Source organism: Hydractinia symbiolongicarpus, chromosome 3 (assembly GCF_029227915.1).
Source record: "Hydractinia symbiolongicarpus strain clone_291-10 chromosome 3, HSymV2.1, whole genome shotgun sequence".
NCBI classification, from domain to species: Eukaryota; Metazoa; Cnidaria; class Hydrozoa; order Anthoathecata; family Hydractiniidae; genus Hydractinia; species Hydractinia symbiolongicarpus.
The window spans coordinates 33800097-33824181 of NC_079877.1; the positions used below are offsets into that span (position 1 = coordinate 33800097).

A 24085-nucleotide genomic window follows, 5' to 3' on the forward strand; every position below is an offset into this window, starting at 1 on the left:
GTTGCCTGATGTCAAAGCCGCTAATGTTAACTTGACGGCTGCGTTTTAATTATAAAAGCACTAGGGACGAGGTTGTTGCACACCTTTTGCAAGGTTCATAGGAGAATTAAAACCGTGAATGATTTTTTTATAAGCTATCGAAATTCCAAAATGGGGCTTAGAGATGCGGTTAAAGGGGTCACGGAACGCTGTTGGTTTTCGACTTTAGTGACTTCACGAAAGTCGAGCTGATGGCGGCGAAAAACAAAAATGGCTATTTTCCGGCATGTATGTAATTTACAGACTCGAGCATAGATATATCTAGAATTTTTATCTTCTCCAGCCGTGGTCATGTTTTCATCCAGAATGAGTCTCGATGAAATATTTCTTTATAATATACTTTTCAAAAAAAATATTGAAACAGCGAGCAAAGTGCGCCGGTCTGTTCATTGCGCCAAACGCGTTTGCCAGATTTTTGATATGTGCGCGGGATATGCGGAATGTGAGCATTTTAACCGGTTCGTAGCCCCTAGAAAAACTGCTTGCGAAACAAAAAACATCACAACATTTTGTTAGGAAAAAAAATTCATGCTTTTCCACCTTTACTAAACTCAGTGGCAACTCGTGCAGTTTCTCGATAAGCTACTTGCTCCATTGGTCAAACTGACGATGCGCTTTGTTGGATATGGCTTTTGCTTAATCATAATTGTGGAGGATTTTATTAAAAGACGACAAGTTGCATCAAATAGATTCAAATTTAAAACTAATCAATCATTCTCTGATTAGTTTTTAATGTGAACTTATTTGATGCAACTTGTCGTCTTTTAATAAAATCCTCCACAATTTTGATTAGCTAATTCTTTTTCTACTTTTTTGGGACTGTACGCTGCAGAATGATGCAATCACATTTTTATCGATTTACTGTCTGAAAAATACGCGCGAGCGTAAAAATAGCCGGAATGAGAATCATATTTTGAAGAAAACACCAAGACAACCAAAATATAAAAAATTATATATTTAAGTCTTCTTTGTAAACAAAATAAACTTTATCCTAGATGTCAACTTACATTCTAAGAAATAAACTTTGTCGTGGAAAAGTCATTTACAATACCACGACTAACATAGATTTGTCGTTTCTAAAACATACTTTCAGTACAAGTTATGATCATTTCTATAAAAAGGGTACACCACGTGCTTCGAGGTTTACCACGTGCTCCGAGGTACACCACGTGCTCTGAGGTATAGCTACACTTATAAACTTTTCTAAATTATTCCAAGCGTTTTTCATATATTATATTTATCATATAATTATATATCAATTTATCTTTTATCTTATAGTAATAGAACAAATCTACAAGGACCACTTTGCTGCCTGGCTTTGTAGCAGGGATGTTCGATGCTTAGTGAATGGTTTTTAAGCGTGCAAAAAACGATAATTTTATAAAGTTTGTGAATTTCCATGCACTACTATGATCAAAGGAGCTAAGGAGAGACATTTATTTGAGAGCGCGTTCAACCATTTAGCGGAACATAGCAAATTTCAGTAATATGGAAGACAACAAGTAAATATTTTTTAAATAAGAAAATATAACACAATCTGCTCGTGCATAAATAGAAATATCCATCGTTGGCCATCCAACACACGCACGTGTGGTAAAAAAAAGGTAACTCCACCATTCTCGTTCCCAGACTTCTTTGAACAAGGTTTATTTAAAAGAGCTTTGGGAACGAGGATGTATCGAAACAATTCTTTATGAAATCATCTGTACAGAACAAAGGCGATGTCTAATGATTTGTGATATAAATAAATAAAACGCAAAAGTATAAAATATCACATAAAATATGGATCGTTATAAAAAGTTTTAGCAGAATTTCACAGTATTTAAAATACCGTTAACAAAATATTAAAAAACAAAAAACCGAACAAATAGCAAAAAATATATATATTACATCTTATCAACACTGCGACTAAAACATTTAACGAAGCGCACATTGACACTAAGGTGTTGTAACTTGAACCGCCCATTAGGTTAAATGGACGCTCAATCGCCAGGTGGTTTAACGCCCTGGCTCTTCATTCAAGTAAACTCCAAAAAGCAATGCGTTATGTGTTCAGTTAACACGAAGACCAGGAGACATTTTATGTCTACTGTTGTGCATAAGTAGGTTGGTTATTATCAGTACATCCAAGAAGCTGGAACCCATTCTGAAGAATGTTCTAATTGTTGCATGTGGCTGATGAGATCTTCGACAGTATCTTCAATCGTGTTATTTACAATCGTGTGATCGAACAAATGTTTATACCGATTTTTTAAATCGTTAGATTCGGAAACCAATTTCTGCAAGCTAGCATCCTACAAGAGTGAAAAATAAAAAAAAACTAAGCAATTTGTTTTGGTATAAAACTGTTGCGACATCTTTGGGGACCGCAGAGTAAAAAAAAATACAGAAATTAAGTTGGCCAATTCGAATCATGAAAGAAATCTGATAAAACACTCAAAAAATAAATTAAAACTATTGCCCTGTCGCTTTTGAAACTTTCATTTTAAAAAACGCTCCCGTATAAAGCCCCATGGGCTTTTACACTGGGTGGGTTTACATACGCCGGTGAAATAGGGTACATCCATCATCAGGGTGATTACATCCACTCCAACAATTTAGGAAAACCGAAAGTCACATTGATATTCTTACTTCAAAATAATTTAACATCAAGTCGTTAGTTTTAACTCCGCCACCTTAGCAGCAAAATTTAGCAGAGAAAAGAAAATGACAAAGGGACAAGAAACAATTTCTACGTACCATTTTGGTATCGCCGCTATTTGGAAAGGTTGAAGGTGAAGAAACGAATACGAGATATGGTGAGAACTCCTTACAACGGAGAATCTTCAACGCCTAAAACAGAAAATCATTCAACAATTACAGATATAAAGTAACATACACTTTAAATAAAGCCGAAGCTAAACTTACCGGTGTTTCTATGTCTAGAATAGGAATTTTTCCGTCACGAATAACATCTCGCACTGCCGATAACTTTGTGCCGTACAGCGAACCTTCGTGTTGGCCGTACTCTAGAAAATGGTGTTTTGAAATCGACGACAACATATCTTCTTCACTAATAAAATGCCAGCTTTCTCCGTTACGTTCGTCTGATTTGCGACGACGAGACGTGTCTAGATTAATAAGTAACTTATGTGTTAAATAAACAATCAACCTTAAATGTTTTGTGTATACGATGGAGAACTAATTAAATTTTAATATATAAAAACAGAAATTTAAACCTCACCAAGCGTGGCTCAATGGTCTAGTGGTATGATTCTCGCTTTGGGTGCGAGAGGCCCCGGGTTCAAATCCCGGTTGAGCCCGAAGATTTTTTATTTTTAAAATAAAAATACTAAAAAATCTTACGAGGTATAGGGTAACCATACTTTTCAGGATATCTTGAGATTAAAGAATGTTTAATGTGTCTTCTACCAACTCCATGTGCACCTAAATAATATTCGGAAGTTTGTTTGCGTTGTTTTGCTCCACTGGAGTATAGAAAGGAGAGGATCTTCTTGATTATTGTATGAACTTACCGATTAGAACAAGAGTTTTTCTTTGAAACGTTTTTTGAAAAAATACTTCCTCATAAGTCACCAGATCTAATTTGTCGAAAGCTATATAAAAAATTTGTAAAAAATCTCTTAGCTATAGCTTAGCTAGCTAGCTATCTTTCATGTCGAGAAGTTGATGAACACCCATAAGCATACCTGTATTTAGTCTTATAGAATATTTTTTGTTCCCACGGGATTTTAACTTCTTTTTTCGCGGCCATATACAAGTTATATCTATAAAAAAAAATAAAACGCAAAAGTATAAAATAGTTCTACCCACAAGTAGAGATTTCGAAATTTCTGATCATCTTATATCACGAGAAACCATGAACTTATGAACTGTGTTGTATGAGCCGAGAGAAGGTTAGCATCTCCCTCGATAAGGACGAGAATAGACCTTGCGTCTATCAACCACAACACATATGGTTAAGGCTATGTCACTTACTTCGTGGCATCTAACCAGTTTTTTATGCAGGTGAGTCATTTATACTGCAATTCGTATTTTTGTGTTCTGATAACAAAGGATGGAAACTTACTTTCGCCTTTTGCACGCCTTTCTATTGCCATGTTTGCTATTCTTCTAAATTTAACATAGAGTCAATTATAACAGTATATTAACTAGCTGTTGTTATATTTAAATTATTAGGAATTCCTTAGCTATACACAAAGAAAATCTAGCTCAAGATCACTAACAAATTATCAAAGGATTGTTGTAGTTTGTATAGGCAAAACCAACTGAACCCAACATATTTATGCAAAATGATGTAAAAAAAGTTTTTATTACTTTTTTCAAAACTATTGTGCCTATCCTTCAGTTCTTTAAAACAGCGATAAAAAGGTTTTTGTAAAAAGTTCAACAGGCGTAAAAATATAGCTAGCAAATTTATTGCTTGCGACTTGACAAAAAAGTACATCGGTTAGAAATTCAGGTAGACTACAAACTACAAATACAGATACAATCTTTTTGCATAAAATTTTGGCTTCAGGCTAACAATGTAAAACTTTCTTAGTCAAGCTGTTATTTTATTGATATCCATTCTCTGTGGCTTTACCAAAAATAAAAAAATAATGTTTATGGACATTACATTTTAGCTTGGCAGCTCTATCAATGCAAAAAAACATCGACATGAAAAGAAATTCGCACAAGCCTGTGAATTCGAAGCCATAACATCATCAGCAGACATAGCAGAGAGCTAGTAATTTTATCTATTTTTTTTCTATCACAAACCATGCAAGCTTATCTCTTTGAAAATTTTTAGTTTTTGATAGTTTCCTCAGAAAATTATTTCTTACCTTTCTTGTAGTTCAGGTGAAGGAACAAGACCAGCTATTTGCTTTTCTCCTTCTTTTCGAGCCTAAACACAAAATGCAAAATACTGATTTCATAATTTTATCACTAAAATGCTAAAATAAAATACTGTTGGAAATTTTTACTACAATTATTGGGGCATCATTAAAACTTCTCCACAAAGCAAATAAATAAAAAAACAACAAGAAATTGCATTTGGTTTGAAATAACACATAATGAAAAAACATTTCATTCAGTTTACATGCTTCTGCAAAGAATATGTCGATATAATACCGATCTAGATATATGTTTTGTATTTAAGGAGGATGGGATAAAATTCAAACCCAATTGTTCATAAACTAATTAGAACATGGTGTGTCACAAGAGAAAGACAAACTAGCCAAAAATAAACCCAGCCTTTGACGTGTTAAGAATTTTAAAAATGCCCTGTGTAAGAGGTCGTTAAACTTTCTGCAAGCTTTAAAAATTTTTTAAACATTTTGATCACTCTGGACATTAGTTTTTTTTGTTAAATGTTTTTTGTATGCAAACTATTTTCTCTGCGCGTGAGAGCTTATTTCAAAAGAATATGCAGAAAGAAAGCAAAACCGAATATGAATTTTGTTTGTGTGTGAGAGCATGTGAAAACATAAAATAAAAAAGATAAACTTTACATTTTTCATAATTTCCCTGCATAAAGTTAAAACTTTATATGTTAATACAACACTGTCTAGATAAGACACAATTAATTATATGGCACATATATTTTTAGCTACAATTCTTTATTACATGGCGAAATATATATAATGAAAATTGGTTATTTTGTTTGTTTGCTTGCTTGTTCATTTGTTTTGCTGAAAAGAAAAATTTTCCTGCATAAAGTCTACAAATTCTGGCTAGCTATAAAGAACTTTGCAAACAGGAAGAAATATTACGTATTATAACATTAAAACACTTTTGAAGCATGTGTCCCTTCAATTCATCCTAAAATTGTTGGTTTTTAAAATTATTTTTTTACTTCACTTAATTTTTTCTTAAAAAATTTCAGCAACAAAAGGGTCTTTCTTCATCTGAACTAAGGGCCATGCTTCAATAAAAACAACTAAAGATAAAGGTCATGTTCCTTAACCTTGTATCAGGAAAGCACAACATCATCTTTCTGTTTACGCAAGAAAATAGTAGAGAATTTTTTTACTCAGTAAAATAAGCAATTTCAATGACTTGAATCTAGTGTGGTAAAACTTTCCTATAAACCACCGCCATCACCGCTACGAAAGGGTAAAGCAACATATCACACTACTTTGTATGTGTAATTTAAAAATTATTGTAAAATCTTCCACCATGTAATTCTGACAAGGAACAAACGTTCCACAACACTTAACATAAAAATCTTCGCTTTTAAATTTAAAAAAAAAAATTTCACACACGCTCTAAGAAAGTTTTTATTGTATCCACATTTTACATGTAAATTATTAGGGGCCAGTGGCCAAATAAGTGTTCAGTGTAATAGTTTTTACACATTAAATAACCAGTGTGCTTAATCGATCATTTAAAGTATCACTATCTTTGTCAACCTGCAGTTTTATATTTGTGCATTAAGGTTACGTCTTCCAGCAATTCTTTCATTTTCAATAACAGCATATTTTATTAAAAACTGAAATACTTTAAAAAGAAAAAAAAAATAATAATCACCTGCCACCACTCATAATCAGATTTTGAGACAATTTCTATAATGTCACCACATTTAAACGGCATACCAGCTTGTTGGCAGGGAATTATGTGATCGGCCCGTGGATCATAATCAAACAAACATTTCATGTAGAGCTAGAAAGTTTAACATGTAAATAAAATAATTAATGTACTTCCGGTTTATGATAACAAATTGGAACAAAATAATTATTTGACGAAACTCTATCCTACCTTTTTTTGTTCCACTTCTTCACATCGTGCACTTGGAATAATTTTAAATGTGACATCAACTGCATCTCTCTGAAAACAAAAATGGAAGAAAGTTACAAAAATGGAAAGTTAATTTTTAACTTAATCAGGTAAAAATGAACACAAAAAATTGACAGCCTACCAGTAACTGTTGTAATTGCTCAATCGAACGTCCATGCACATTTACACCATTTATCTCTCGGATGACGTCACCAACTTTCAACGTGCCTAAATTCAGAAAAGACACTTATTAAATACTAAGGTTTGTACGGAGTATACATCTTCGAGGTAAGGTGAGCTTATTTAAATCTGCTAATTTTTGAATTACATGTTTAGGAAGATATGTTGGTTTACCCTTTAACTTAATTAAAATTATCTACTATTTCTTATCTCTAACTTAGCATATACAGAAAGGTGATGTTATTGTCCTCTTCATATTGTGAAATGTGTTTAAAGTTAGTTAACTGAAGTATTGGGCAATTGCGAAAATTTTTAGTTAATTATATATCTACGCAGCTGGGAGAGGATGTGATGTTTAAATTAATTTGTCAATGTGAGTGCAGGAAGCTTTTCCATTCTTCTTTGCTTCAGAACAAAGATTTTTTTTAAATTGTAAAGTTATAGCTAGCAGTATTCATTTTAGTGCAAGAATTTATTAATATTGCTTTCGTTATTCCTTTTCTGAGAATTTCTTGTGTTTTAACTGGAAAGTTCTTAATTTTTAATTTGATACATTATTTTATGTTGTTTTATGCATCCTTTTTTCAATAATAACACTTTAATCGAAGCACGACTAGAGGTTTTTCTCTTGTCTGAATGTGTATGAAAGTCATGCTTTTTTTTAAAAGAAAAGCCTCTCTGAAATTTTTAATATTCAATGAGATTTTAAAGCATAAAGAAAGTTTTGACAGAAAGTTTTTTTAACTTCGTACAGAAGAATTCCTTAAATCGGATTTAAAAAACCCATACCCTCCCCTGATTTGTATTAGACTTTGCTTTGTTTTGTTTTTATTTTTGCATCCTCTGAGATACTTTTCTAGTTGAATCAAAGTTACCCAGTTTATTTTTATAACTAACAAAAAATTTTGGCAGAGCTTAATGTTGCTTAAGCTTTATTCTTACAGGTTCTATTGTTATTTTTGCATTGCTTGCAGATTTTTTACATTAGAAGACAAATCTCACATGTTGGCTTACTCAGTTGGGCTAATGCAACAATAAAAATCAACTAAATTGTGTTTTTTTCGCGCAACTAGTCTTTAGTTATTTACCTACACCAAGAAGCCTAAACAGTTGCTTATAAGTCACTTCGTTTTCAAAACGATTTGAGCTTTTTGTGTATGTGTGATTTCAAACTAAGCATGTTTTCTTTTTTATCTCAAAATCGAAATATGGGTTCAGAAGCATATTTCAATTTTAACTTTTTAACTTTTTATTTAATACTGTTTCAGTCCTTTTATCTAATGTCTAACACTGAAGGTAGTTACCTCAAAATTCTTGAAAGTGATTAAGACATATTTTAAAATTAAATTATAAAAAAATGTACTTAAGCATTTCAAAAATGCGAACAGGTACAAAATCGGATAGTTTCCTCAAAAAATTATTTTCTTAATTTAGTGTTTTTTTCGTTGAATTCTTAAATACGCTAAAATAATTAATTCCATATATGTTTTTGAAACATTAACCCAAGTCAAATAGAAACAGACTATAATCCAATCTTTGAAGTGAAGCGGTATTCTAAATAAGAAAAGATTTCCTGATTGTTTGCCACATTTTATGTTTGTAAGAAAATTACCTTGTCGATGTATCATACCACCATGAATGATTCTTGCTACAACACATTGTTTTTCTTCGTTTACTTTTAGTGTTATACCCTAAAAAATCAATAAGGAATCAAAGAAATTATTCCCTAGACTGTGAGTCTGTAAAAACAATATTTATGCTTTCTAGAGGAGTAATCATTATATTATGGATTGTTGGTAAATATCATAAAAAGAACTTTTACAAGACTTTGTAAATAAAGAACTGACAATATTAGATGGCGGTGCACAACAAGAAGTTGTGTAGAGGTTTAGTTACTTATTTTTTAAACATAAAAACGTAAAAAACACTGGATTAGTATAGCTATCTAAATGTAAATGTATAACAGTTTACTCTGTGACTTCTGTCATATTTGTCATATAGCTGTTTCAGCGCATTATACTTTCTTTTGTTAGCCCTGTTAACTAAGCTTTTTCTGAGGATACTAAAGCTGTATTCAACACCTTGTTTATCAGAACGGCCAATGGTAAAAAAAATAATGCTTGGTCTTTGGGCTCTTCTTTTGTTGAAACTTACTTTTCTTTATATTTTTAATGTTTACATATCTGAAACTGTAAATCCCTTCTGTACGTCTCTCTCTGTTGAGTAGATGTTAACTTGAACTGAATTTTTCAAAAAAACTTAGCCTAGTTAACTTAACTACGCTTTCTTTAGTTTGAGGATATTCAAATTAAGTACTCTTTGGACTTCATGATGGTAAGAAAAATCAAGCTACGTCTCTTGGGTAAAAATATTATATTATATTCCCCCACCTATATGAAGTAGACAATCATGTCATTACACAAAGTTATAATTCGTATAGGTACCTTTTTATCATTAGCCCTGGTCATGGGAATATTTGAATTTAAAAAATTCAACCTGTGTCCTGGGATCATATGTCCCACTTTGCCTGTATGCCATGAATTGTTATTGATCTATTTTCATTTCCAATGGGAAATTTAAATTTGACATATTCAGATGGCAAAAGTGTTTTTCTCAACAAGTTATTTTTGGGAAACTTCACTGTTATACACTTTGTCACTCATAGAAAGGCTAAATAGAAAGAACAATTGCAAGGCTGAAATTTCACTGAAATCTATTTTTACTGAAAAAACAAACAACTTAACAATGGCAGAAATTTATCCAGAATTAATTCTAATTATATATCACTATCGCTTTCATTTCACAGCTGCACATTTTTACAGCTTCCGTACCTTATAATTAAAATTAAGTATTTATTGCATTCTTTTTCTGCTTTTTACATATTACTTAAGTTATTTTGCTTGTTTAGGTTCCTGCTACTAATTAGGTTTTCAGGTTGTGTTGCTTTTAAAATGCTTACTTCTTGGCCTGTAAGTGACCTTGCTACTTTATTTTAGAGTGCTGAAATAAGTAAATACCAGAAAGCTTCACGCCAGACCTTACTTAGGTTTCTGCATTTGTTATTTTTGTCTACCCAACAGGTTTTTTAAAAAGTTTATTTTAATTATTTATCCTTTTTTATAGATTTGTACAAAACTTTTATGGCTGTGCATGAGAAGTAATTTATGAAACCATGTTTTAGAGCAATTGGCTAAATAGATTGAAAGAAACCAATTTTAAAGTTGCAATTTCATGATATATAAATTCCTGTAACTAAGATTTTGTTCTTTTCGTATTTTTCACTTAAAAATTTAAAGGTTTGATTTTTTATCTTCTTGTTGTTAGACTTTTTTGCATACCTTTGTTACTGTTTGATCAATTTTTAGACAATGCTCAGTGCATGTTTGAATTTCAATTGTATGAAAATACTCATGAAAAAGCCTAAAACTTCCTTGTATTTATGAACACGTCCCTCAGTGAGTAAATTGCATACAAAGCAAAAACAACAAAGAAATAATAGGCATCAACACCAAAACTCACCATGGGTTCACTATTGTTTTTTGTAAATTGAACAAGTCGCACTCTAGTTAAATTTCCAGTAAATCCTTCAGGTATGCTTGGTTTATATTCCTCATATATGTTGTTTTTTCCTTGTAATTCTTTTATGATATTATCATGACTTTGAATTACTGCCTAACACAAAGAAATACTTTTTACTGTATGGAAATTATGAATGAACAGTGTCAATAACAAAATTTATTTAAGTTTATTTAAAAGCAAAATAAAAGGAATTTGTGAAAGACACACTATGTATACCATCAGGGGAAAAACATTTTTGCAAGGGCTGATCTCTGGAGTGGAAGAAGGTGTAGAATTTACAGGATTTTTTTACAAACTAAAAAAAAATTTAAGCATGACCGTAATTTCCCAGACGCAAATGAAGCAACTTAAGTTTCCAAGTAAAAAGAAGATATAAAGTAAAAAAAATCAAGTAAATATGGTACTTTTTCTTACTGCAAAAAAACATTTTAGCAAACTACAGAACACACAAAACAATACAAAGCTAAATAAAAAGTGAATAAAAAGAAAAATAGTTTTACCATAACATGCGGATTGCTTAAAAGTATTTTTAGTTCAAGACAAGTGCTGTCCAACTCTTTTAAAGAGCTCAACAACAGTTCAACCTAAAACCAAAAGCTTGAAAATGTAGCAAGTTTTAAACAAATAGTTGTTAGGCTAATTTAGGAACGGATTTGGATGACCAGAAACTAATTTAAAAAAGCAATCAAAACAAACCTCATAATGAGCTTCTACAGCATTTGACTCTGCTTTTTTGATATCCAAATTGCTTGATGCTTTTTGTGATAATGAATGAATCTAAATACATAGCAGAATAATGTTTGTCACTGCAGTACTTATTAAATATTTCACATGTACACATTAAGCAAGACATTTATTAAGTTGTATACTGTATTAAACATTAATCTAGCTCACAATGCCTGAAAAAGGGAACTAATGAATAATACTTTGAGGAAAGTGTTTGCAGAAGAAATTTTACATTCTAAAATTATTTTGACTTGTCAGTCTAGCATTTTCTATTTCGATATGATTGTTTATCACGTCGTGGACCTGAAGATTTACGTTTGGCAACGTTTCAAGAGATATGATAAACAATCATATCAAAATTTTACATTGTGTATTTAGTCCATATCTATATACTTCACAGAAGAATAAGGATGTACAGTGCATATACTCAACAACTCCTTTTATTTACTTTTATACAAAAACAACTCCAAAAAATTTTTAAGAAATGTTTACCCGTACAAAACTTTCAACAGTAGCCATCTCTAATACATGCCCTAGCACATTAAGCTCTTTTCTTATCGTAAGAACAAGCAAACTCTATTTTTCCAACTTGTCACAAAAACATTTAACAAACTGTTATGAGATACAGGAGACTGAATGGCTGTTTTTTTAAAACAATGACCATTCCATTTGTAAACAACACTTCCTTGTTAGTGCGAAAGATCTTATATCAATAAACATACTGTGGTTAACAACTTTTGAACAAGCTAATCAAACTTGTTTTGACAAAACAAAAAGATGTATGAGAAAGATTGTTATTTAACACTCTTAGATTCTTGTCACAGTCATCTTCGACAGGTATAACAATAACTAGTGTGTATTACCAGCTTTTTGAAAATATAATGTGTTGTAAAGCTAACATGATTTTTTTTAACATATGCATGTGACATATCTTAATTTTTATATACATCCTTAAAAGATAAGTAAAAACATCAGTCTTAAAATAATTGATGTATTAAAAAGAAAACGTAGATATTTTGTTAAAAACTTTTTAACTTTGTTGCTGATTTTATCTTAAAATATATTTAGAACCATTATATGTCTAGACACAAAAGAGCTTTCTCATAATGTACTTGAATATACTTAATGGATTTTTACTTTTTGTTTTAAGAGTTTAAAATTGCATCTGTTTTTAAAGCAGACATCTTACAAATAAAGAGATTTTGTTGTGTTTCTCAAAAAACAGCATGTCTTTTTAAACAAAGAATATGACTTTGTTGAGTATCTTAAGGACAAGCCGGGATAGAGTTACTTTTACATTAACATTACTATTACTTATTAATATTTCCTTATCCTTACACATGTTGAGCCGTTTACAAATTTTTAAGTGACATAAGATTTACCTCTAATATTGCTTGAAGCCTTCTGTTCTCAAACAAACATTGTAGGAAATGAATGTCTGGCTTGGCTGCATTTGTCAGATCACCGATATGGTCCAAAGCATCTATTAACTGCAATACAACACCTAAAACATAACATGATGAATCAAAACCCTTTACCCTACATGTAAATGTCCTTGGGTTGTAAGTGCACTTTAACTTTTATAACGATATGGTTGCTCTACAAAATAGCAGTTGCACAATATTTATATAATATATAGCAACTGGTATTTAACTGGTAACAATGACATTTATTGGCTGATAAAAAAGGCTGCATGTGAAAAATTTGTGTTTTTTATTCTCTTTGATAGATGCTTTGCACCAGTGTATGTGCTTAATTGGCTAAACAGGATTAATAATGTTTACAAACTGCCCAATCACAACAGACGCATCTTGTATAACCTCATATCTCTGCATTACAGTAGTCTCAATTGCTACTTAAGTTACATACATGATCTTTTTTAAAATAAAGATTACCTGCACCAGAAGCTGTGTCATTTTTTCTTGCCTAAAAATAATAAAACCTTATTATATCATGAAAGCATAAAGGATAGCATTTTCTACTATAGTTACTATAGTTATTTAAGCAGAAATCGATTTCCTCTGTAATTCAATTTTCATAAGTGTGAAATAAAATTTACAAAGTAATATGGTGGCTGCGGCAGACAAGAGATTCAATCTGTAAACTACTATAGAAAAAGAAAAAAGTGCACGGTAATGGTATCAATGAAACAGAATAATATAATTTGAAAAATTGTCACAGTAGAGAAGTGAAGATATCTCATGCTGTTTATGATGAACAGGAAAACCTTTTAAAAAAAATAAAAATGTTTTGTAATAAATTGTTGATTAAACATTAACTCTTTCCTTTACTTTTACAGATGCAAAGTTTCGTTTACGAAAACCTCATATTTTAATACAACTTTATATTTTAATGTATAACATGTTATTAAGTTGATTAGATTCGTCCTTTTAATATTTTCCTTGTCCTTCATCTTTAAATGTTCCAATTGGGTCTTATTTTAAATTTTTCTCACTGTCTGAGAAATATACTACTTAACATACTTGAGTATCTCTTGCGAGAGAGAAAAACAATGTTGTCACAAGTAGAATTCATCCAGCTTTTTCACTAAGCACAAGAGCTGCTTTTCAGCATAAAAAATCTCTAAACCAGTTGTCACTTTGTCAAAATTTACATGCGTGAACAAAAACAAGCTTGAACTCTTTGTGTTATGGAAAATAGAGCCAAATAGAAATGAACCTTTTAATATTGAGGGCAGTACATTTTTCTATTTATAGGGTAGCCTGTTAATGTAACAAACATTAGCTGGCCTGACTTATTCATGTGAAAATTTCTTATTACAACAACAGCATTTTCAAGTCACTATTCCATTTGCACCAAAATACTTTACAGCTGAATTTTATACAATAAAAATTCTAACTTTCCCTTGGCTTTTTGACCCAGTTTTAATATTCCCTGACTTTTACAGGTTTTTCACAACCCTGACCACCATGCATTTGTAGCAACATATTACATACGTCTGAGTACAGAAACCAACTTGAACTGCTGAAGAAATACAGCATGGAAGGGCAAATTAAAGAGACAGCAAATTACTCACATAGTGGTGTAAGGAACTGTATGATGATGTTGCACTGATCTGTTAAAAAAAATATTTGGCTTAAGTGAAGAAATCAAAACAAATAAATAAAGAGACAGAGATGCTGAAATAAAAAGAAAACAAGAGTGGTTTTGCAAAGTTGAAAAACTTTTTTATAAGATCTTTAGCATGAAATACATGACAAGTAAAATGTATAGTAAACAGAAGAACTATTAAAAAATGATACCTGCATTTTATCAGCTCGGCTACCTAAAATTAAAGTCGTTAAAAATTACAAAGATGGTTTAAACAACAAAATACTAAGAGATCATTAAAAAACTGATCTGTCAAATGCTTGATATTATTGAAATACATTTTGTCTATTAAAAAGAAATTATCCACACACCTGCTTGAAGAGACCTGCTTGCCATTGTAGCAATGACAGCACCCTAAAGATAAAAAAAAATTTAAATTCCATAAATACGTATCTTAAAGAAATTTCCTGCAACTTATTTTTGCATATGAGTCCCAAAATTCTTTATTTTTAAAGAATAAATGTAGGTGACTAGATTTTTCTGAAATTTGAAGAATTAATTTTTGGGCATGCTGCGGAATTTTAATAGAGGCGAAATCTGTACTTTGACTAACATATCCTTCAGAAATAGGGGGATTTTAAAACAAGCAATGGCTTAGGTCCTAAAGGAAATCAAAATACAGAAATTTTGAAATAAAAATTACTGGCAATACAAGAAATGTAAAATAATGTGGAAGAAAAAATTCTGCAAAAGTGAGTTCCACAAAATTACTTTCACAGATAATTTGTACCCTTAAGATAAGCAAAAGTCTTTTTTGACAAGTTGAGTCAGTTTATCGCTACAACAACTAATCATGTACCTTTAGTTTCCTTCTTGCATTAAATTTTTTTAATTCGTGTATAGATTCAGATAGGTGCATTTTACCAACATTATCTCTTTCCTAAAATAAAAATTATTAATAACAGTAAATCCAACAGAAATACGTTGTATGGCAATATATAGTGATTAAAATTACTGCTTGAGTTATGAGTAGAAATAAGAATTTTTTTTGATACTTTGTTCACTTTATAACAGATTAAAGTAAGTAAACAAAAAACATGTTGAAATGTTAAAAAAGGTTTTCACGACAAACCACAAAGAATTAAGCTACATAAAATACAAATATTATGATTTTTGACCTACAAAACAAATTCACATACTTTTTACTGTATTAAGATTCAGGTAAGTTTTTAATATTTATATTATTGTAAAATCATGATAATATAAATGAACTGTCAGAGTATAGAGGTAATTAAATTTTAGAAAACAATCTGTACCGTCAGCCATGCATGTTCAAGAGCTTCAGTGGCAGTTATACGTTCATTCGGGTCATACTCTAACATTCGCTTTACCAACTCTTTTGCAGAAGATGAAATATAATCCCATGTTTTTGAAGACATCTAGACGTTTCCGTTTTTAAATCAGTTTGAAAACTAGTACACATAAAAAAGACAAAAATCATATGATATAAATACTCACAGAAATGTTGCCTTCAGCAATCAGCTCAAATAGAGTGTCTCCAATTCCATGAAATGGAAAGGTACCTCCCAAAAGGATGTATAATATCACACCTACGTATAATGTATAATAAATGTTGTTTTGTCAAAAAATTATTTAATAAATTTTTAAAAAAGGGAATTGCAACAATGGAATAAAATAACTAAAATATATACATAGAACTATAATGATGAAAATCACACTATTTTAGCTTAAAAAGCAATGAAGGAAAATAATATTTACACATGCATGAATCCTAAATGACTTCAAATTAGTTATACTTATCATTATGTGTTTTATGTCACATATTACATTGCAAAGAAACTTGTAGAAACTAGATTAAACAGCAGTGTAATAAAAATTCCACCATTACCATCTGTAAGCATATTTTTGCTATTAACTGCACGCCCAAATAAACATTAAAGAAATTACACAATAAAAATGTAAAAACTTACCACATCCCCAAATATCTACTGGAAATCCATATGGTTGCCTGTTTACAACTTCTGGTGCCATAAAATGAGGAGTGCCGATACGACCACTTTTAATGTAACCACATTCAGGCATTTCAATAGCTATTCCAAAGTCTCCAATCTTGACAGGAGCTGCTTCATCTTGTGATGCAAGCATTACATTGTGTGGCTATGTAAAAAGTGACAATATTTTAAACGCTATTTACAAGCAATGCAAAAAGTAATCCAGGGTTCAAATTAGAAAAGTAAAGTCAGTTCGCAAAAATTTTGGCACTCTGTAACGAAGAAAACCACTATATAGATGTGGTCTGGGAACAGGGTAGATCAATTATCATTGGCTTATTCTTTAAAAGCTACTTGTTTTTCGACGATATTTTGTAATTTTTTTGTGACTTACGAGTTTTACTTTTTCCTGCGTTATTATTTTTTTGTTGGAGACAAGTGGGGACGTTTAAACTCGTAAACCCCAAACACGAGAACTGAGCGTCTGAACTAGCGACTCTCTCAGTTTTAACTTTCTTGTCTCCGATAGCATAAATAATGTTGCAAAAATGAAATCAGTTTATTTTTATAGCATGCTGTAAGAAAATATTCAAAATGTAATTAATGTTTTAGAGGTTCTTAACCAGTTTTCGTGAACATTACAATGCAAGTTAAATACAGTATACTGATAAAAGTTGTTTTCACAAAAAACATGTTTGTTTCAAACACGAGTCTTGTAGTAAAATGCTGTTTACAGTACTGTCCAGATGAAAGTGTGCATGTATGCTCAACTTGCAAAAATATTTGCTTTCATTCAAAAAAAAAGTTTCATTGTGTTAATTTTTAAACCACGATCTATTCCTTTTCTATCGGCGTTCTTTGTTCTTAAATTTTTAAAACGCGATTTAAAAAAGCATTTCTATCGCTGTTTTCGTTCTTAAACTTTCAAAACGCGATCTAAAAAATCATTCTTATTGCCGCTTTTCGTTTTAAAATGTGATATAACGAAGCTTTTTTATCGACGTTTTTCGTTCTTAAATACTTAAAGCTTGATCTGAAAAAGCATTTTTATTGCCGCCTAAAAGTATTCGATTCCCAATTTTATCATTTTCTTCGCAAGGTGATTTGCAAAAATGTCATTTCGATTCACGAATTGCAAACTGCTAATTCGAACCCTGTAATTGTACTTGATAACGTCTAACATACCTTCATGTCCCTATGCACGATACCACACTCATGAATCATGGCCAATCCTTCCAAAACTTGTCGAACATAATGGCTACAATAAAAACACAAGAGGACTGTATGATGGAAGTAATTACATTAGTGATGAAAATATGTGAATCTCACTTACCTAGCCACAGCTTCACTGTAAACGAATCCAGCATTTACTTTATTTACAATTTCATAACATAGATCCAAGCCACTTAATCTTAAAAACAAACAAACAGATTACAGGATAATAAAGTATATAAAAGTTAAACAAAGGACAACATTGTTTTTTTCTGAAAAAAGTTGACGAAATTCTTTACTAGACAATAAATACATGGAAATTACCATACATATATTTGATATGCCAATCATATTACATCGATAATGCAGTGTATCATTGCTTTTGTGTAACACACCTTTCCCGAATTTCATAATTTATAATAATTATGATGTCATCCGAAATTTTATAATGGTTCTATGGGCTTCAAATAAGGATATTCAGACAGAATATCAAATTATCATGACAAAACTCTGCTAAGGGTTTGACCATAACTTTCAGTTCGCAATTGAAGCACTTAACGAACAGAAATATTTACAAAATTAGGTAATTGTTCTACCTTTTGCTACGGAACTTAGGGATAAAAATTATTTTTAATATCAACCTCTTTAATTGAGTTTGACATAATTAGAAAATTCGGGAAAGGTCTATTGCTAGCTAAATTAACCTTCGTGTACATCTATTTTATTCTCTCCTCCTCTCTGTCTCGTTTTTTGTTTTATTGTGTTGACATTTTAAAATTTTAACTCTCACCATCAGACTACTCGTAAGAATGGTTTAATTGAGATATTTTCTTCTCACTTATATGAGAATGCTAAAATTATTTTGCTTATCTTTAATTGTAATCATGGTGTGCTCAGTAAATGAATTACCGGAATGGAGAGGAAATATATCCTTTTCTATAAAAACCTAGTTTATCAAAACAGGTATGGGCCAAAATTGAGAAAACATTAAGAACATTCTAAACCTGAATTCCTTCTTAGACTGTAAGAACAAAATAATGCATTAAATAATTTTTCCTTTATACTCCATTTATGCACATAATTTGTCACAATATGATCACTTCAACAATATCTACTTATTCTAATGTGCTCAAAGTGATTGCAAAGATTTAAACAGATTAGAAAAACATTCAAAACAAAATAAGAAATCTCCTCAGGATTGTGGAATATTGCATGTGTAAGCCAACAAAATATAAAGCAATTTCATTGTGTGAAAAAGAATTGAACAATAGATTGCAAGGTAAAAAGTTAAATTATGTAAGGTTACAATTATTATTGCGTACACAGTTATATTAACATGTGCATTTTGTAATGTGGGCATTTCAATTAAAGGTGGGCACTTCAATTGAAGGTACCTTCCCTTGAATTATAAGAGGAATTCATGTGTGGTAGATAGACATGCTTCGAAAAAAATAAACCGACAGGCAAACAATATTTCCAAGTCCCGCAATATTAACAAGACAAACTTACAATTCACTGATAATGTATACTTCATTTTCCACTTTAAAACTTTCGTACACTTCAACTAAAAAACATAATACCAGCTAGTGTGAGCTGAAGTAACACATTAAAAAATAATTTTTTGAGGAAACTAAGCTAACAAACAGTTAAAAAAGAACACCTTTCACACATGACCGAGATTGGAACTTTCCTTCCTTTCTTATGTAAGGATTATTTCCCTTGTGTTGTAGCTTGCCCTAATTCATTTGTTTAAGATTTTACAAATCTTTTTGTGCACAATGGTTTACTGCACAATAATTTTCGAACACTTCTTGCAGATAATAAATACAAAAATAGCTTGAAGAAGTATTGTACATTTCAAAATTAGGTTATAAAGTTTATTAAAGTTTATAGAATAATTATTTTGTACAATAGTAGTAGTAGTAGTATTTTTTTTCCATATATAGATAGTATACAAGGTAATAACTAACTAAAATTTACAAATGGAGGGAGACCTCCCAATAGTAAAACTAATCAAAGGAGAGGCCACCGAGATAAAGAACTACAAAAAACAAGTAAAAAAATTCATGTTGAAAGAAAATAAATAAAGATTGACAGAAGAATTAGAAAAATATAAGTAAAGTTGTTTTATTTTGACAAATCAAGTTAAATATTGATCTGTAAGAAAACAGAAATATAACGTTTTCAACTTATTAATAGAAAAGGTGTTTAGGCGTGTGTCAGGATAATGTTTCTGAAAGCTGTTTCAATGAATTATTAATTGATATACAATAAAATTTATCCCATATGTCGAAGTATGACATTGAGGTTTCATGAAGTAGCCAGTTGCCCTTCCTCTGGTTGTGTATGTGTTCCACAGGATAATAATGAAGATCAAATGTGTTGATTATCCTTAAGGGATTAAGTTGTTTGGAGATTTGAAAGATCAAAAGAACATTGCGGAATTTTATAAGAACAGAAATTTTAAGAATATTAAGTTTGAAGAATAAAGAGTTGAGTTATCACTAAATTTGGAAAAGGTGAGAAGTCTGATACAGTGCTTTTGAAAGAGAAGAATTCTATTAGTGGAATTTAAGTTTTGACCCCAAACTTGACAAGCATAGTTCAAATGTGAGAGAAATAGTGTATGGAAGACAGGTAATAAGGCTTTACGAGTTAAGAAGTGTCTTAGTTTAGCAATAAATATTTAGCAATAAATATAGTTGACTGGTGTTCATCTCTCCTAGATTTAAAACAGTCAACAAGGATAAAGACTGATATTGATAAAAAAAATGATAGCTTCACACAACCAAATGTTGATGCAGCAGATCTGTGCAAAAATTGGATGTGCATGAAAATCTAGGGTATTTAAAATTTATAGGCACAGATGTTGTAAGAGTCTAAGTCAAGTTTATCTTCCATAAATAAAATGAAAACACAAAGGCCTATTAACATATGTCATAAAATAAAGAGCGTGATGAAATATGCACCCCATTGATGGAGCAAAATGTTCATGGACTGCCACATATTCCCAGTGGACTGACAGAGCGAATGAAAATGCACTTGTAAACAGAGAGTAGTAATTTGAAAATTGGAAATCGTATTTAAATAATGAAACAGCATAACCCGTATGTTGTGTGTGGTATATGGTTATTTATCAGGGTATTAATTATATATAGATGTTTAAGTTGAAAAAACGCTTAATAACATAATGCAGATAGAATTGTGGTTGGATGGTCTATACTGCAAATGCTATCTATGTGCTACTTGTGTATCGTGTTTAGGTTATATAAACTAAATTTTTTTCTAAATTATACTCTGCCTTAATTAGCTTTGTAGATTGATCATCTTTCCTCACAGAAATTTTATCTCACATAGTTAATGATAGTTGATCAATCATTTCTGGCAGGGATATGGTTTACTTAATTTTTTTTTATTAAAACGTCAATCAATGTATATTTCATTGACTCTCAATAAAGTTATCTTATCTTATCAATGATCCGTTTAGTTTGTACATACTTTTACTGATAAAAGTATTTGGCAAATAACACACAGGTTTTTTAAAAATAACCACTAAAAAGCATTCCCTTACCTATATGTGGATGGCTTAATCTTCTACATATTCGAACTTCTCTTTCAATATCTATAAGTTAGTTAGGAAAAACAACAAACAAATTTTTGATTATACCATCAAATATTTTTACCCTGTATTTTTGGGGTCCTGGTCAGGAGTTAGCATATTTTTTTAAACCTTCATATTATTATTTTTTATTTTATTAACTTAAAATCAGGTTTCAATCCAAGATACATAATTAGCTTTTAAAATTCTTTACTTTGTATACTAAAGCAAGAACAACATAAGAGTACAGGTGATAATCAATGTTGTTCAAGTTGAATACTGCACTTTAACAATAAAAAAGAAAATTCATAGTTAAATTTAAAAACAAACAAAAATTGACTAAAACCATTATCTAAACAAACCTTCTTCTGTGAGGTTAGTTGACACAGCCAGTTGGTATAAGTTCACAATCTTGACAGCATACTCTTGTTGATCTCGCAAGTCAATACACCTCTTACTGACACAGAATGCTCCACTATGGAAAAGCAGCAGAGTTGATTAGGATAGTATATATTGACTAGTTGACTGGCACTTGGAAGTACTCGTTTGATTAGGTGGGACAACTGAGGACTGCTATCAAGTTGACATTCAACTAATAAGAAAGGCTCAGTGTGTATGATAAAAATATTAATCACAGCAACAGATGCATGATATATAATATAGTTTTTGTCTTTTTTTCATATTTTAAAGTGGCCACTTGTTGCTTAGTGCAAGGATTAAAAAAAATATTATTTGAATGTAATATTTAATTACAACATTTTTACATAGTTTTAACACACAGCAATTTATATGTAAGTCTTAGCCAATGGGAAATGACACATACAGTAGTTATTATAAAGCAACATGGTATTGCTTTAAAATAAAAAGCAAATAATATTAAAGGAAACCAGAGGTATAAAATGATGTTGGACTTATATTTTAGAATGCTCTTTTCGTTGTTAAGACATTCACATTTAAAGCATTTGACTTAATTATGTTGCATAAATTATGATGTCATATTTAAGTAATACCAAATTTTGACATTTCTGTGATTTTAGACCTGTTAAGGGGTGCATTTAAACTTTATCAGTGCATAGATATTATAAAGATGAATTGATTAACATGAATTTTTTTGCAAAAATCACTGTATATATCCTTGTTTTATGCTGTTAAAGCAATTTTTACCACAATAAAATAATAATAAAATTAGACCAACTAAGCAAATTGAATTGATTTTAAGAATACTTTTTAGAAAAGGACAATAATCAGAGATTTATTTCTTTTCGTTTTACTTGGGAAATCTTCTTGTATTTTGAGATACAAATTTTAAGATTTCACTAATAACAGCTTTAATTCTCCCATACATTTCAAAACATATATTTGAATATAATGTTTACATAGCAAAATTAAAACTAAACATCGTTTTTCAGTTTGATGTTTTCAATGCACACAAAACTCTAATTGCTAATTCCTATGTAATCAAATTATACTATTGAAAAAAAATTCTATACATTTTTGTGTTGTCCCAAAATTTTTTTAAATATTTATTTATTTTAGGTTATAAACAATTTATACCATAAATATGGTTGTGGTATCCTTGCACATGGAAATGAAATTTGTACACAAAAAATTAATCTTTGAAAATACATAATATACTGTAACAACTAGAAAAACGTTTTCTTATCTACCAAAACCATGAACTATATATTTTTTTATAGAGAAGGAAAAAAAACTGGCTTTTATTTTTTTTAAACAAGGATCAAATGTTGACATACTGTGAAGAACATTTTTTTATTTTTATAATTTTCCAAGTTATAGCATTTACATATTTCTAACTTAAAAAAAACCTAATAAAAAATGTATAAATTATCCCTATACAGTCTTCTTGGGAAATAAAAAAATGTATAGGAAGCAGAACAGGAAAAGCTCCTTCATCAAGGTCAAGATTACATGAAGATAAAAGGAATATCCTGTCTACTTAACATGTAATAAGATAAATTACTCTTAAGACAACATACTATTCAAAACCCATATCAACCTTAATGAATAGATCATTGCTTTTTAAAATGGCTTTTGTTGACACAGCTTATAATAGCTTATACTTCATTAATCTTAATCCAAAGTTCTAATACATGATTTTTTCAAATTACTTGTACCTGCATAAATGTAATTGTTTGACATGTTCATAGCTTCTTAAAGGAATAATTTTATTAGCAGTAACCCAACTGTAATGGTAGAGCTATGGCTGTTATGTACAGGAAGTGACCTTGTAATGTAACAACTTGTCAAAAAGAAAGAAAAAAAAATTGTAATAAAAAGAATTGTATCAGCTTTAATACCTTCATTGAAAAATAAATTGTGTACTCTGGAAAAAAATTCATACAGGAACATATTTTTATTAGAAGTAGAAACGTTATATACATCAATACTTATACTCAAAACCATAAGTCCAAAATTTTTTGACACTAAACTAAAGCCAATTTTTTCTACACTATTACACCTTCTGTCACTGGAGATTTTTTATTGAATAATTAGGCTAGATGTCCTTACCACACTTGCTTATTGGTTTTGTGCTGCCAATGTTTAGGTTTTATATTTTCACATAGAGATTTTAAACAAGTGTTGTAATGTAGTTTTAACATTTAAATTATATAATGTAAAACTGCCATGTCTTTTCATCTGAAAGGTTAAACACATATAGATAATAAACGTGGCAAGTTTGGTAAGGATGTCACCCCCTGCAAAAAATCAAATTTAAACACATCCTCAACATCAATGAAAAAACTTACCGTCCTATTTCATCAGCTAGAGTAAAATATGATGGTAGTCCTGCTTCCATCTTTACATTTATAAAAATGTTTAGTTTGTTATCTAGTTATATGCTTTGTATATACATAGCTATATATATATATATATATTGAAACTGAAAACAAACACATTTGATTGGCAC

At 30.4% G+C, this 24085-nt stretch overlaps 1 protein-coding gene and 2 non-coding genes across 3 annotated transcripts; 2 read left to right on the top strand and 1 right to left on the bottom strand.

Moving 5' to 3' along the window:
- Window positions 1-974: 974 nt before the first annotated feature.
- Window positions 975-24077, bottom strand: LOC130636795 (peripheral plasma membrane protein CASK-like). The gene is made up of 30 exons (XM_057446640.1): window positions 23925-24077; window positions 21519-21631; window positions 21130-21180; window positions 19068-19122; window positions 17680-17757; window positions 17532-17604; window positions 16326-16512; window positions 15853-15944; window positions 15651-15773; window positions 15194-15274; window positions 14706-14748; window positions 14547-14569; window positions 14321-14359; window positions 13179-13209; window positions 12666-12787; window positions 11254-11334; window positions 11058-11141; window positions 10498-10650; window positions 8591-8669; window positions 6941-7026; window positions 6781-6849; window positions 6553-6684; window positions 4866-4927; window positions 4109-4152; window positions 3729-3806; window positions 3555-3635; window positions 3385-3465; window positions 2947-3149; window positions 2779-2871; window positions 975-2333 (listed from the first exon to the last, which is right to left on the bottom strand). The coding sequence occupies exons 1-30, from the start codon at window positions 23972-23974 to the stop codon at window positions 2157-2159; spliced, it is 2664 nt and encodes an 887-aa protein (XP_057302623.1). The 5' UTR covers window positions 23975-24077; the 3' UTR covers window positions 975-2156.
- On the top strand, window positions 3270-3341 carry Trnap-ugg (transfer RNA proline (anticodon UGG)). Its single transcript has one exon. It is a non-coding gene; the product is annotated as a tRNA-Pro (tRNA).
- Window positions 3914-4043, top strand: LOC130637059 (U6atac minor spliceosomal RNA). The gene has a single exon (XR_008982304.1). It is a non-coding gene; the product is annotated as a U6atac minor spliceosomal RNA (small nuclear RNA).
- Window positions 24078-24085: the final 8 nt, after the last annotated feature.